General features: G+C 38.1%; 2 protein-coding genes across 5 annotated transcripts in view; both read left to right on the top strand.

Moving 5' to 3' along the window:
• The first annotated feature begins 1,053 nt into the window (after positions 1-1,053).
• Positions 1,054-15,822, top strand: part of LOC112565130 (integrin alpha-9-like) — a 32,409-nt gene continuing 17,640 nt past the window's right edge. The window contains exon 1 of the mRNA XM_025240436.1: positions 1,054-1,647. The gene's annotated coding sequence lies outside the window, so the exon portion shown is untranslated. The remainder of the gene's footprint in view (positions 1,648-15,822) is intronic.
• The window catches only part of LOC112565129 (integrin alpha-9-like), a 15,487-nt gene continuing 1,282 nt past the window's right edge, over positions 1,618-15,822 (top strand). Inside the window, exons 1-19 of one of the 4 annotated variants that reach the window (XM_025240433.1) lie at positions 1,618-1,823; positions 2,915-3,033; positions 4,240-4,328; positions 4,496-4,708; positions 5,678-5,723; positions 6,182-6,268; positions 6,585-6,664; positions 7,017-7,082; positions 7,401-7,553; positions 8,112-8,217; positions 8,631-8,813; positions 9,726-9,941; positions 11,049-11,212; positions 11,588-11,725; positions 12,339-12,561; positions 12,862-13,165; positions 14,067-14,247; positions 14,608-14,838; positions 15,793-15,822. The exon at positions 15,793-15,822 is cut by the window's right edge and continues 90 nt beyond it. In XM_025240433.1, coding sequence (XP_025096218.1) covers positions 1,648-1,823; positions 2,915-3,033; positions 4,240-4,328; positions 4,496-4,708; positions 5,678-5,723; positions 6,182-6,268; positions 6,585-6,664; positions 7,017-7,082; positions 7,401-7,553; positions 8,112-8,217; positions 8,631-8,813; positions 9,726-9,941; positions 11,049-11,212; positions 11,588-11,725; positions 12,339-12,561; positions 12,862-13,165; positions 14,067-14,247; positions 14,608-14,838; positions 15,793-15,822 — 2,805 coding nt within the window. In that variant the 5' untranslated portion in view covers positions 1,618-1,647. Of the gene's footprint in view, positions 1,824-2,914; positions 3,034-3,519; positions 3,654-4,239; positions 4,329-4,495; positions 4,709-5,677; positions 5,724-6,181; positions 6,269-6,584; positions 6,665-7,016; positions 7,083-7,400; positions 7,554-8,111; positions 8,218-8,630; positions 8,814-9,713; positions 9,942-11,048; positions 11,213-11,587; positions 11,726-12,338; positions 12,562-12,861; positions 13,166-14,066; positions 14,248-14,607; positions 14,839-15,792 lie in introns of those variants that run through there. The other 3 variants (XM_025240432.1, XM_025240434.1, XM_025240435.1) reach the window with 3 other exon arrangements.

Here is a 15,822-nt window from a genome sequence, read left to right as displayed (position 1 = left end):
TTGAGAGTAGAAGAGGCTGCGGCCGATGGCCCAATAATGTGTGGTGCGTGCGTAGGTGTAGGTGTGGAAGATGACAGAGAGGGCAAGTGAAAAAAGGTTTCTATGAGTGGAGTGTGTGAGAGTACGTATGTGTGCGTGTACGCGCGTGAGCTGCATATGAAAGAAAGAGAGAGAGGGCAAACAAAGAATGGTTGGCATGAATGTAAGTGCTAGTTAATTTACATCTTCTGCCTGTGTGTATTCTACTGCCGAGGATGAAATGTATACCACGGCCTGCTTTGAAAGGGTCGGCAATTCAATTCCTAGTATTTATCTTCGTTGCACGCATGAGTGGGATCTCGAACTCATTCCGGATCTGTTGTTTCGGGGGAAAGGCAGAGGCTCATTCAGGAAAATACTTAAATTTAGTTTCCTTCTCAAACAAGGTTTGATAAAATCAGCACTTCTCATTTTGTCACTGTTACTTGTCGAGACTTAACAATAATTTAGAGGATAATGGAAGACCCTTGAGAGGTCGTAGTGAACTTTGCACAACAGAACAGGAAGTTGTCTGCTCGTTAAGGGCACTTTGCACACGGCTCACAAGGGCCCTTGAAGCAAAGTTTGCAAGAGTAGGACGTGGTTCTATTTTTCGCAAGGCATTGCACGGTTGTAGCCAATGGGAATATGTGAACAGAGTTTACCTCCAAATTATAACGTGCAAATGGCGATGTGGTGTGAGGAGAAATGTTTCATATTAATAGTATGGGAGAATTACCAACGTATATCAATTTTAACCAGTCTTCACTCCCCCAGCCACATCTTCTTTCTCTCCATACTTCCTCAAGTAAAATCACTAAGGTAGCCGCAGAGGTTACCGAAAGTACCTTTTCATCAATGCTGTCTGCCATATTGCTTACTACCCATAATCCTCGTTACCGTAAAAGACGTTTGTGAAGAGAACGGTGATGCAGCTACATTGCAAGCGAAATCGTGCAATCGCAAACCTTGAAAACATTGCAATATGAGAATAGCTCTTCATGAATTTATTGCCAATTTGAGATTTCGGTTTCTCTTTGTTAACAAATCCGTGCACCAGAAATATCCATCTGTCACAACTCCGCCATTTTCAACTGTATTAGCGCCAGAGCTTTTGCTGTGGGTAGAGTGGGAAAATTCTAATGCCTCTAGAGATGTAGAACAATTAAAATACTCTTAAAAACTTGTTATGATCTTAGCTAAGTGATTTGAAAAGAAACTGTTTTGCACTCGTGTAGGCCTGTAACAGAAAGATACGTATAACTAAATACATATGACACCACACACACCCAGCACACACACACCAGAAATAGGATTCTAATTCCTCTTTCAAGGCGGAAGAGTTCCAAGAGCAAAATCTGATGGCGGGTTTTAATGATTGATAATCAAGCCAATCACGGTTGTAGGAAAATGTCACCAGTCTAGCAGCAATAAACAGCACAGAAGGGTTGAGACTCTTTGATTATTAACATGCTGAAGAACTGTCTACCTAAAAGAATGGACACGCAATAAGACGACAAACGAGCCAAACTTCAGACATAAGAGCATAACTTACATTTTTATATTATATTGTAAAGGCTATTTTTTCAAGCAGTCAGGGAGAGTCTGTTGGACTTCAACAGCGACAAAATGCTGTTCATCAACGACTGTTACACACGTGGTGTGTCACTGATGTTGCTGTGCTCCATCACGTGCTGCGCTGCTTATAATGTCGACGTGCAGTCTGCAGTCGTTCATCATGGACCCAACAAAACTTCCTTTGGATACCGCGCTGAGTTCCTCATATTTGATAATGGTTCTACAAGGTATGCGCATTACTCAATACTTCCCTGTTTTGGAAAGAATGTCCCGAGTATCTATATTGTAGCAGCTATTGTTGATGACTGATGAAGCTAGTCAGTAAGGATAGTCTTTGAGTCCGATGTGAAGACGATAGCTCTAAAAGCCAAGCCAACAATTTGCTAGTTGGACCCAATGCCCACAAGCCTTCTTCTTGAGTTCTTATTTTACTTCCTGCAATCACAAATATTGTAAATGTTAGGTTGTCAGCGGGTGTATTCCCATCTTTGTTTATAAATGTCCTGGTGAAATCATAAGAAGTCCACGCTTGACGATATTGTGTTGAATTCCCAATTTGTCTTTTCTCTTTATGATCATGGAGAAAGTAATTTTGAAACAGCTCTGGGCCTACTCTGAGCACCACCTTATCCCCATGCTCAGTCAGCATACAGACCTTGTTACAGTACCGATACTACTCTGATTAAAGTAACTACAGACATATTATCTGCCTTTGACAGTGGTGATGTCTCTGCCTTAACTCTACAAGACCTTTCTGAAAACAGGCATACTGCAGCACCATTCTTATCCGTTCTGTTGTTTATTCTTTCGTCCCTAGCATTCTGTCCCTGTCTCATTCTTGTTTTGAGTGCTAAGAGCATGCTCCTTACGAGTGTGAGTATGCGCTTTGCAAATTTTGCATTTGTTACTACTACTATTTTTCAATATTCCTGTACTCATGTAGAGTTATAAAGTTTACGAGTACTAATGAAGCTACCAACAATAAGCAAGGATGACACTTCTTATAACCCATAGTAACTCTCAAGTATTACTGGATTTCTAAAGTATTTTGTTCATAATGTCGAAGATGTAATAACAACAGCTGGAACGGTCTAACCAGACATTGTATTTCTGTCCACAATATGCTTGTTATTGTTAGTAGCCCACCCGATCATGCCCTATCATGTAGGCTTATAAAAGTAAAGTGATAATAAATACATTAAACATGAACCATTACGTCGAGATTCACTCGAGATTTACAAAGTAAAGAAAGAGCACGCGAGTAAACACCAGTAAACGAATCCTACATTAGTATCCCTGATGGTTTTCTAATTTTCAGGTTGCTGGTTTCAGCTCCACGCTTCAAACCTGAGAATCAGAAGTTATCGGGAAAACACTTCTTCTGTGAACCGTTAAAACACGATACATGTGTTGAAAAGACGACCATTCCATTTGGCAGTAAACAATTACCTTTCTATAATCTACACATTGTGATGATGATTATGTATCAACAGTTAACCTAGGCAATATTTACATATTTACCTTTTATGGGTGATGGCACTGTGAGAATGATTGAGGTCAGGTGGTCAGGCTTTGTGGAAGCGGTGACACACAGGCTACAGGCTTTGGTATACTAAAAACACTGATGTACTAAATAAATTTGCAAAATCATGTATAGCTGAAGATGGTAGCATTCTTAAAAAAACATATAGAACGAGATGTCGAAAGAGCGCCTTGCAGTGTGAACCGTCTGAATTGTTCAAGCAGGGTGGGGATGAGACAGCTGAGGCTCTCACTGATTTATGCCAAAGAGTATAGAAACACAAAGTATGGCCCAAAATGTTCTCACTCACTATTATTACTCCTTCCAAAAATGAAACAAGAGTGCTGACAGAATCTCTTCTTGTTCCTAATCACCCCCAGTGGAGCATAGGGCCACAACTACACCACGGACATCGGAACCGGTTCTGGGCGTCCCTTTTCAGTTGGGACCATATCATGCCAGATGACTCCACCTCTCTGTGGACTGATTGATCTCTTCCAAGTCTGTCTGGGTCTCCCAACCCTGCGCCGCCCCTGTGGGTTTCAACCCAGAGTTTGTCTCGTTAAATTTTCGGCTGACTTTTGCATGGGATTCGTAGATTGGAGAAGTAAATATTACAACTATACCTTCCTCTTACTTCGCATCATTTGATACTGAGGGAGAGAACTCTGCAGCTGACCACGCAGTAAAACTTCCATGATAATGTTTACTCTAAATCTCCAGTTTAGTAGTATTTGCTATCGTTTTATAAATCTGTTGGTACAATATTTTGTAGGATGTTATTTCTTGCAAAACTAACGAATGCTCCAAAGTCAAAAGAACTTTTTTGTTTCATATGTGGATGAAAGATGTGACTGTTACACGGTAAGAACTGGTGATCTTGTTTTATGATCCCACAGACTGGTAGATTGTTTATATTGTTGTTATTGAAACCTCCTAGTAGATACTATCAATATATTGACATATTAAAAATATTGCGTTCATACAGTAGCATAGACGCTTGATACCTATGTATAAATTGCTTATTTTTTACCACCAGGTAATTTATTATACACAGTTACTTATATAAGGCACACTTGAATTGAGCATTTTCTTTGAACCTGTGTTTGTGATAAATAAAGGAAAACAAGAAAAGGCTAGCCAAGACTTTGGAGAGAAGGGAGAAATGTTTGGTCTTACAGTAACCTTGATCAACAAATCCAGTGCTTTGGTGAGTACTATGAAAGTTAAAAGTCAGTTAAAAATATCCGTTTAAAAATCATTTCAATAAGATGAGGACGTATATAAACATACACTCTAATACATGTAAACTAACACACTAACACACATACGCACCCACACAGTAGGGACTCATCGTCGCTTGCTTCAATGCCGCAGGTGTGTGGACCAGTCTGGAATGACCAGTCATGGTATTCTAATGACTTTCCAGTTGGGCGATGTCAGCTTATTCCACCCGGGACATCTTCTTTATCTCCTCTTTACAATAATTCTGCTCATCAATACATCGGACTTGTGGAAGTGGATGGGAAAAAGATTGTTAATCTTTTGAATGGTTTCGCGCAGTTTGGCTTCTCCGCAGCAGTTGATGGGGTAATTTTTTTGTATATAGTTTTTAAATATATATATGAAACATATGTTTCATTTAGAGACATTCGTAATAATGTCATAACTTTAAGAGTAATAATCTTAGAACTTATTAATCAAACGACAAAATACACTCAGGTGTAAAATCTTCAATCCTTCGTCTATGATCTTCCTGAAGACAAAAGGAGTACCTCTGCAAATTATGATTCGACAAACAGGTATGTATTGGGATAACGGCTACATCTCTCTCGCCACCAGTACAAACTCAGAGCAGAAGGTTTTGTAAGAAGCTGTGAGTGTCGGACTTTCTGTTCTTTATTTGTGACCATAGCGAACTCAATACATTTTTATCCTACCAAGCTTTATGAGAGACACATTTATTATCAGCTCCAGCTTTGATGATGATGATGATGATGATGATGATGATGGTGGTGGTGGTGGTGGTGGTGGTGGTGGTGGTGCACCCGATGCGACCAGCGCTCCTGCTCTTTGTAAGAGGTATAGCAGCCAGATGATGATGATGATGATGATGATGATGATGATCGAAGACAATGATGGCGTAGGCCAGTGACACTACTTATCCCAAATCATTTTCATGAATTGGGTAAATTGTATTCGTGCACACTTTTTGTGGAAAAGAAGAGATTGTTAAATTTAACTGCATGAGGATTTTTGACATTTTTAAAATCTTTAGAAATTAATTTTTTATATCTCTCTTTATGACAGACTAGAATATAATGAAATTTATTTTCAGTATCCCAAACTTTACATGGTGCACAGAGTCGTTGTGATCATGGTATAGTGCAAATACGCTCAGTCTGGAAAGGTAGATTATTAATTCAGATTATAAATTTTAAAAAAGTATTGAGCAGAGGCTTCGTTCTTCTGATTGCTTTTGGGATTTACTACAAATACATTAATAAACAACCTAAAATTAAAAGATCCTATCTCATAACTTTGCCACTCTGTAAACAGGATGGGGATATTGTGATAGGAACTCCTGGATTCAGTCTCGGAAAAGGTTGGTAAATTTAAAGCTTGCATACATTAATTATTCTTTGGCAAAGACTTTTTGATGTAAACAGACAATATCCTTGTTTGATTTATGACAGAAAACATTGTTTTATATATGCATGCTGTTTGTAGGTAGCAACATATCCGGACGAAGTTAATGATTACCATGTGACAATCCCAGAAAAACAGGAACTCTGATTTTTTTTCTATCAAGATGCTAAATTCAATACAGTTTTTATTTCTTATTCAGACATTAAAGCTGCTTCATCTCTAGATATCGTGTTAATAGAAGTCCTATTAATTAATTTTGTGGAAACATTAAATGCATATTAATCTCCTTGAATAAAAACGTTAAAATATGATCATTTGTTATTATCAGTATTTTATTATTTTAAACCTAGGTGTAATATTGTAATAATTCTGCTGCCTTGGTTAAACTCATAACATCAATGACAATGTATGCAGGATCATTTGGTGTCCTTACACTAGAAGGCGAAGAGTTTGACATGAACAGAAACAAGTCATTTGACGATGAGGCTTATGTTAACTTGGGTATGTGTATTTGTTTTAACTACTCTTTTAGTGGTGGATAATGTCGATGACTTTAACAAAAGGTGTTGTCGCTTGAACACTTCTTGCCTCTCCACTACGTCGGTTGTTTGATTTTTGTTTTATTACCCACTCATTTTGATAAAGTTTTGCACGATGTGATAAATCATAGAAAACAGACGATCAGTTTGCCGAAAAAACGTATAAAAGTTATCCCCCCCAGAGAATGCTATCTAGCCTTATTGTTTGCCTGTCTTTTTCCTTTTTATAAATGAATTGGTAATGAATATTTTAACTAGAGTGAAAATTTACCTTTCAGGTTTTGCTGTTACCGTTGGAAATTTCTGCGGTAACGTGACAGTTTGTTTTGCTGTGTCAAACAGAATGCCCAATGGAAAGGTGAGATATATATATATATCATATTCTAATATAGTACTAGTCTTTCTTTTATTAAGCAAGCCTAAAATGTATCACTGAAGACTGTTTCATGTTGTTTCTAAGATTTGAATATTCTGCACGAAGTGCGTATCAGAAAATTATCTTAATCCGAAAAGCCGAAACTGTGATTTACTTTCTTGTTTAAGATTGTTTAAAAGGAAATGATCGAGGATGTACATTTTAAAATCAGATTTAATTGCATTGGCCACTTGGTCTTTGATTGTAGACTACTTTATTTAGTGTGGAGATGTATAACTATTAGATATTTTAAAGAAGAATAGGGTATATAAAACTAACCATTCATGATTTTAAGGTGTACATCGTGGCAAGGAAACAACCAAAAGTCTTCGATCAGATTCAGCTCTTGCAAGAATTTCAGGTGAGTTTGAAGACCAGGTATTTGATATTCTTAAAAAAAGGTTTTTGAACGAGATCTTCAAAGTGCAGGCTTTTGCTTAAGCAACATGGCTATGAAGATACTAGGCTTTCCTTTTCTACAGGCACTGAGTGTTCACGAGTTAATAAACCTTAACAGTAAGCATGTATCGCAATAAGCACTGCTGGCTTATTTGTGGGTCATGCGGTAATTCCATACCCTGTAAAACCTTAATCCAAAGTGGTTATTACCACAAAGCATTTTATGGCCACCTCTAAAAAATGCTTAAAGGTGAGTAACTCTTGCCACCACTCTATCCAGGATTACTCCTCGTACGGATCCAGCCTGTGTTCCATGGACATCAATGGAGACGGTCTCTCTGATCTGTTGGTTGGAGCCCCGACATACTCGTATCACAACAATGTCTCGTGGTCTTACGACGAGGGCAGGGTGTTTGTCTACCTACAGCTGCAGGTGATTGCTTTAAATCCAGTTTTAATTTTTGTAAGATTAATAGACTACCAAGTGAATTATCAAGTTGAGGGAAAATGACACAAGCTGATGTTTTGGATCATGTTTGATTGAATTTGTCCAACTATAAGTATCTTTCTATCTTCATTTTGGTATATGCTTCTAATCTCCTTGATCTCTTTTTTCGTGTTGCACCTGTTGATCTTAAAATGTGGCCTAATATCGCAACTACAAAAGATCACGGCCAAGGTGCTATTAAATGGTGCCATTAACATAAAGGTTGCCGTCTCCTCTCCACTGTTTACATTGGTTTTTGGAGAGGACGAGAAGATCTTCCCAGTAAACCAAATAAACCTCGAACCAGCGTCTTCCTGCTCTGATGTCTATCGCAATAACATCTGGGATGTTGAACTGCAATGCTTTATTACCAATTTTCAAAACTTCCAATGTTGAAAACAATTTTGAAATACATTTAACTTAATCTGAGATATATTAACACATGAAACATTGTGTGGCGTTGGTAACATTTTAAATGTTTCTCGTTCTTCTGTTTCTAACCAGGGCAAGCTTCAAAGGGAAGTCATTCTGGCTGGTGGCAGTAGGATGTTTGCTCGTTTCGGATCTGCTATAGGAGACATTGGCGACATCAACCAGGACTCTATAAATGGTATTTACCTTGTGTAAACCTCCTTGAAACTTTCACTTGTAAGAGAAATAAATTCATGTTTCTTTTACTTTATCACATTGATGTCTAGAAGAAGAATACATTTGTATTATAATTTATTGTGATAACAAACTTGTATGAATTGCATGATAATGCATTATATCATCATCGACAGCGATCGGCAGTGGAGATTAGACACACTCACAAACAATACATGTGTGGGGACCTGCCTGATATACATTCTGAGCACTTCAGATACAATTTGTACAAAGTCCAAAGAAAGCATTTAGCTAAAAGACCATGGTTATCAAATTCTTAAGAAGGTTATGCTTGATGTATGGGATTTTGTAAATGCTACGGATTTGTAACAGTGACATTTCTCGTGTGCTCGTGGTTACAAGTATACTCTGTTACAGATGTAGCCGTCGGCGCACCACAGGAGGACGAAGGAGTAGGGGCAGTGTACATTTACCTGGGAGGATCAAAGGGACCGAGTCAAAGCTACTCACAGCGCATCTCTGGGCAGCTTTTGAAGAAAGGACTACTCTCATTTGGAACTCACATATCGCAGCCTATTTCAAACTTGAGCGCCTATCCAGGTAGTGGCTGATAGTATTCAATCACTATATATATACACACGTGTGTTCTGTGACCACAGAGATCAGGACTGGCTGTTCTATCTTGTCTTTCTTGCACTCTTGTCTGGTTCATCATCCTACTCTCTTGCCTCAGGGTTACATTTTCTACTTTTACGGCATCCCCGCCCCCTCCCCCTTGTGTTCTTGTTTTCCCTCGGTTTCCAGTGTTCTTGTGCTTTCTCAGCTTACCTTCTTATTTTACTTCTTCGGTTGGCAACTGTTTTCCTATTTGCGTCAGGTATGCGCAGACCATCTCTTAATGTTTTACTGTGTTTTAATCTTTAATAATGTGCTATCAAAATATATTATTTGATATTACTTATTTTGTTAAATCCGCCATTGCATGATTGAAAAATTGTTGACTTCAAACGAAGAGTGTTTGATTACTTTATACCAGGGGTGGGGACAAGTTTGTCCTCCAAGGGACATTTTGATAGTTGTAACATCATTCGAGGGTAACAGAAAAGCATCTATTTAAATATTAGCCATCTCTGTTTGATGAAGATGTAGTTTCTTTCAGTGTGTTCACACTTTTTTTAACTTGAACAAACCCGTCCTTCCTGGCACTGGTGTCCTATGAGTTCGAAGAATCCAAATTTTCGTAATTAGATGCACGAAAAATATGCTCTGCTCCTATGAAAAGCATAGTCAAACAACTGTTTAGAGTATGTAAAATATATACTAATAATTTAAAAAATTCGTAGAGGAGACTGAGTGTACAGGAACAAAACCTATTTTTTCCTAATGCACAATATTTTGTAAAAACCTGTGCAGTGAAAGTTAAATAAAAACTAATACTAATACTTCAACACCACCAACACCACCACCACCACCACCACCACCACACTTTCCTATTTGCAGCCTTTGCCGTAGGAAGCCCAGAAAGCGATGCTGTTGTTGTTCTCCGCATTCGCCCGATCATCAACGCTAGAGCCTACATCCTGACACCTGCAAGCCCTGTAAACAGCTCTAACAACCTCTGTCCACCCAACATCAGCATAGACAGGCTCACGATCAGTGGATGTTTAGAGCTGAAACTATGTGTAAACTACTCTGTCAGCCATGCAAGACAACAACATGACACTGTTTGTAAGTTCCACGGTAATCCAATGATTTTTTTTGTTGGTATGCTGGCTCAATTATTTTTCTTTTTGTCTACTTTCTTTCTTCTGTGTCCTAGGTGGGGTAAATTATGTATAAATTACATTTATACTGAAGTTTAGAAAGTTATGCTCAAAAACAACTGTCTGTTGTATACAGCTTGTTATGTAAAATTTCAAGTATTCTTTTTTCTTTTTTATACAAATTGTTTACAATACACACATGAAACGGAAATTAACCTTAGTGTACAAAACTCGAAGACTCATTTTAATATTTGGAATATGACAAAGAAAACATAAAGAATCGTGCAGGGTTTTTATCATTACTAACCCTGATAAATCTCATAATAAATTCTGTTTATATTATACAGTTGACCTTCTCTAGACTTGTTATTTGAGGAAAAGTGTGCTGAAGTTTGATTAGATTAAATCACTTTTTTATTGCAGATACCACGATGAGATATAATACATTAATGAATTCAATAAATAATAATATAACAATCGTTTGTAGTACATCCGACACCACACAAGTCTTCACTTTAAAGGTCTTGTTTAAAGGTCTAGTGGAGTCAAGTTTTTAACCTCTTGCATGTTGATGTTTCTAATCTCGAGAATGAAAGCTTGGTATTCATCACGACTTTGGAGACAGCATCCTATATTTAAAAAAAAAAATTGAGAACAGACCAACAAAAATCACAAACTTTAATAGAGCTTTTTCGGTTGTATAGCGCTTGTATAAACCGCTTAAAAGCTCTCACAAAGCCATCATCTTTTGGTTTTATGCTCCTGATTGTCGGTTTGGTTTGTTGGATTGAAAATACTTTAATCACACTTACTTCGTACTTTTGAAGGCGGGAGAGTGATGAACAATAAATGGAAGGAAACTTACATGGATAAAAAAAATTGATGGGAACTCTGCATAGAGAGAAACACGCCTATACGAAATGTGAACCCAAGACTTTCAGTCCTCACTGTGTTGATTACAAGCGAGTGATCCACCACTGCGCTACCAGGACTCTCCTTTAATCATCACCACATGTTATAAAAATAAATAATGTTATATACTAGCCTAATAAACATTTTTTTTGTTCCCCAGCATTTGACTTGACTTTCGAAATCGATACTCAGACCAACAGAGGATGGAGGAGGATGCATCTATACAGAGGTCAAGGCAACCCCACAGTGAAGTCAGTCAGAGAGACTGTGTCTGTGAACTCCGAGCAAGGTCACTGCCAGTTGTATACTGCAGTAATGAGAGAGGTAGCTTACCTTGGTAATTAGTAGAAACACGCATTCAAAAGGTACGGTGCCACAAATAAACAATAAAGAGCTTGTCTGCTCATTTGGATTCTCAAGATATGAATTTTTAAATTTTATTTTGAGAATAAGAAGCAATACATCTGCGAACGTATGGTTAAATATTTCAAACACATTTGCTGTGGACATTCTTAAAATTAATATATTTTCAGTATATGCTTTAAGAGTACCATAGTCACTGCTCCATCTGTATACGAGATTTCATGTAACGGCTTTTTCCACTGAAGCTCTTACATAAGTTGAGGGTGTTTTGGAACATTAGATACAATCTTGGCAAAATGGTTTACTTTCAAAACTGAATGTTTTCTTATGGCACAGAAGCGGATCAACTTAAATCGTTTTCAACCGGTGAAAATAGAAGCTACGTTTGCTTTGAACACCACACAAGTCAATGAAGACAATGAAGACATTACGCCCATTTTGAATAAAGATTTACCTACCAACACATTAACAGAGGTAAACTCTGTTTATTTTTATGCATTTTATAAACAGAAGTTCTGTTGAATGTTTCAAACTGTTGAAAGCAAGTACATTAAGAGACAAACACTTTAGAAACAGCCCAGCATGAGAGTAGCCTAGTGACTAAAGTACTGAGGCGATAAAAATATTTTATGGCAAAAATACTTGTTTCTAAAGATGTCAAGACAGTAATAGTAATCAGGAGTCAGTGTTTTAAGCTTTATCCCAATGACTCTATTGAAAAAGTTATATGTGCCATCTGAGGCAGACCCCGACAACGCTTGTAACACTGTTTAACATTTTCATAGCATCTCTTCTTCTGGCGCAATTAAAATTTTATTTTAATGATGGCAGCAGATGTTAAATGTGTTTAGGCATTATTTCAGCTTTTTTAAACTCTAGGAGACCTTTGCTTGACAAAACAACCAGACCTGTCGTAAGCTTTATTCTCAAGCTTAGAGGTCATATGTGTTTATTGTTACCTCAACATGCATCTCTCATTATAATTTGTTCCCTTATTTTTCATCCCGATTAAAAGTTTAGGTGAACAATATTTTTGTGCTGAAAATCTTACTTTTAAAATGTTTATGTGTTTGCTTGATTGTACAAGCTGCGGTTCCTGCTTAGTTGTGGTGAAAATCAGACGTGCAGACCGGACTTGGTTTTGTCGGGGAACGTGCTTCACGTGCCGTCAGAAGAAATTCTGAATCTGAATGTTGTCAACATCACGAGTGAAGTGGTGTTAAACCTCTCTGTCACCAACAAACAGGAAACAGCTTACGGGATCAGGCTGATAGTCAGCATACAAGGACAGATTCAATTTCGAGCTGCAGGTTTGGATTAATAAATCCCACCCAAGAACACTTCGCATTGTTTTTTTTATTTGTACGCGTTTCTTTGTGTTTATTTGACCGTCACTTTTAAATAAAAATTAACACAGTCTTAAAACAATTATCGTGGCCGCACTCAGTAAAAATGGCGGTCACATGACTAGAGACTTATCTTTTGACTTATCAATGTCTTATCTTTTTTTGTGTCTTCTATTTGTAACCTTTTTGGAGTAAAATACTGTTCAAGAAGAATTCCAAGAACATTGAACGTTGACGTAAAGCACGTGTAGCTTTTTTCTGCAGATGGCAACTACGCATCAAGTTTTAGTTGTGACCTTCCAAACAACCAAGAAGACAACGAGCTGGATGAGGGGAGGACCACATTAACTTGCTCTAGCTGGTCTCCTCTGAACCAAGGGAACACCTTGTCCGTCAGACTTCTGTTCGATGGAGCTTCGGTCTCGCTGGAGGCCAGCTCCCCACTGATAATGTTCAATGTTACTTCCGAGCCCTACGACATCGTTCAGAATCCAGAAATAGAAATGAGTGACAACACGATCCTTCTGGAGTCCAGAAAGGTGATCATTGCGGACCTTCATCTAGAGGGGTATGTTAAACCCGTGATAACACGACTTTTTAGTGTAAACGGCAGAAATTATCAGAGTTAAGAACGTGGCTGAAACCGTGATTATAAATATCTTGTCGATAAATCTGAGCCCGAAGTCATCAAGGTAACATTACCACTGGGGTGTTATGGACCCAAAGCTTGACAAGCTCCTGTAACTAGCAGCAGGCGAAGACCTAGGGGTCTAGAGGTAACCGTATCTTGCGTACGGTGGTCCATAGCTGGGGCTACAAAGGGCTATCTTAAGATGTAGGTATTATGCAAGGTAAATAAAGTCTGTGGGTACCTTTGTACATCTGGTTTACACATGGGTCCCATAAAATAGCTGAAACCTTGATGTTTTCGTTGTATTACTCTTTGAACCCCTAGCTTTCTTGAGAGTAGTTATAGCCTTGCAGGTATCGAATCATTTAAAGAAGCGACCTCTAAAGTGAGCACACTTCTGGGGAAAAGATAAACCCTTGAAGTCCATGTTTCTAAGTTGGTGACAGCATTAGATGCTGCAATGAATGGAGATAGGTAATGAGATCTGTCGTACGATCCACTGATATCCTCTCGTACTGTCTACTACCTTTGTTACCATACACCGGCTGTCATTCACTATCTTTTGTATCATTCAGCGGCGATGTATCCATTAGAATACACAGTGTTATAGCTATTGTTCACGTGTTAATAGTTGTGGAATTAGAATATTGATTAGGCAAAGAATGAAATTGGTTATTCAAAATACTGTGAATAAATAATCTCCAACGCCAGCTTCAGGAGCAAGCAAGAATTGTGCATATTGCGATTGTTTATAGGACTGCCACTACTTAGTGATACCCTTGATCAGCTGTTCGTATCCTGTCGGACTGTATTTTAAATTCTGACGGTTAATGAGCAGGTCGTCAGACCCTCATTCTCTGTATATCTACCCGGAGTCCGATCACACGTCTCTACAAGGCGCCCACAGGCTGCTGGTAACCAATCGCGGCCCGAGCTTCATGCCCTCTACTCACGTGATCATCAGTCTTCCTTATATGGACATGGAGGGCAGGGAGCTGCTGATATCACACAATGTGATGGTTAGTTGAAGATAAAATATTACAAACACTTGGTCATTTAAAATGAAAAAAAGCAATTCCTTGGAATAATGTTTTTTTCTGTTTTCTTTTTCAATTGTTTATTTGTAGACATCGCTGTCTACCTGTCTCTCTCTCTCTATCTCTCCTCTCATTTTATGTCTTTTATTTCCCAATATTTCACCAATTCCCTTTTTCTGTTGGCATATTGTTATTTTACATTTATGCCTAGTTAAAAAGAGAACATTTTATTTTAGTAAATGGTTATGTTTTGAATAAAATGGCATGGTCACTCCAGTCTATGTTTTTGTTTATTTTTGTCTATGTTTTGTATATTTTTGTCTATATTTTTGTAACCACCAGGTTAAGCACTCGGATGGAGCCGTAGACCAGTGTTCTTTTGTCGACTTTTTCGATGCGGGTATGGTTATGACAACACAATCCACGGTAAATCCTTCTACAACCCTTGGGTCAGAGGGCTTGACCTTTGGCGAAGTAAAGGCATCACGTCGTCGTCGTCGTCAAGCAGGTGACGAAGCACACGATAACACGACCACGAAGTCGGGCAACGGAAGACAAGAAGCGTATTTACTGGTGTGTAGTTGCAGGCTGTGAACTGTAATTTTTTAGCGCAGTCAAAATCTTTTTTCAAAAAAAGGCTTTCTCTCCAGCTCATTAATGTGATTAGTTTGTGATGTTTGCAGATCACTGTGATGCAAAGTATAGTGATGTCTGTATGTTTTACATTTGTATGCCAGAATGAACGGTGAAGTTAGAGATGCTAAATATGTATTATTGGTGAGTGTGGTGTTTGTCGTTTAAAGAAACATCGACAGCTGAAGTAGAGCACACCTTGTCTTCATATCTGGCAATAAAATCCCTTTTGAGTTGAAAACTGCAGTTTTACTAGTGGCGCAGGTCTGTCACCAAGTATTGCACAATTTTTAAAAAAGGCTATTTCAGCAGTAACACTGCGTGCTAAGTTGAATAACTATTACTGACATGTAAATAGGTCTTATGGTGCTAAGGGAAGTCACTCTGTCAGATGGCGGTATAGAAGAGTTAAAGGGAGGTAAGAGCCCTAACCCGAGCTGACTACAGCGAAAATCGACATAGCTCTTGCTTCGGAAATATATATCTAGACATTAGTGAATGAGATTTAAAAGTGTGTACATTTGTTATTATTTTGATGCAGGAACATTATTTTATTCTTTTTGTAATATTTTTGTGGTCATAATATAGTAAAGAAGAAAACCTCTAAGGAGTTCCTTTCAGTTTTCTCTACTAAAGAATAGACAAATTTATATATTTTAGAAAGTACATCCTCATGATTAAAATGCATGATGACATCGGCTGCTTGCTATTTGATAGTTCACATGAAGTTCTGCCTTACACCCCGCAATAGTTTCTTCGTCCTCTTCCCGCCATATACGTGTACAATGTGGGTCGCTCTGTCAAAGTTGATACAATGTGGGTGCAAGCGAGTCTCAGACATTATTTCCTTTCATGGCAGCATTTATACTAATCATTTTGAATTGATGTCTCCAGGACTGTATGAGCTACAAGTGTAAAGCCTTT

The sequence above is a fragment of the Pomacea canaliculata genome, linkage group LG5 (genome assembly GCF_003073045.1).
Source record: "Pomacea canaliculata isolate SZHN2017 linkage group LG5, ASM307304v1, whole genome shotgun sequence".
Classification (NCBI taxonomy): domain Eukaryota; kingdom Metazoa; phylum Mollusca; class Gastropoda; order Architaenioglossa; family Ampullariidae; genus Pomacea; species Pomacea canaliculata.
The sequence above is the reverse complement of the archived record's forward strand: the minus strand, read 5'-3'. Positions and strand labels throughout refer to the sequence as shown.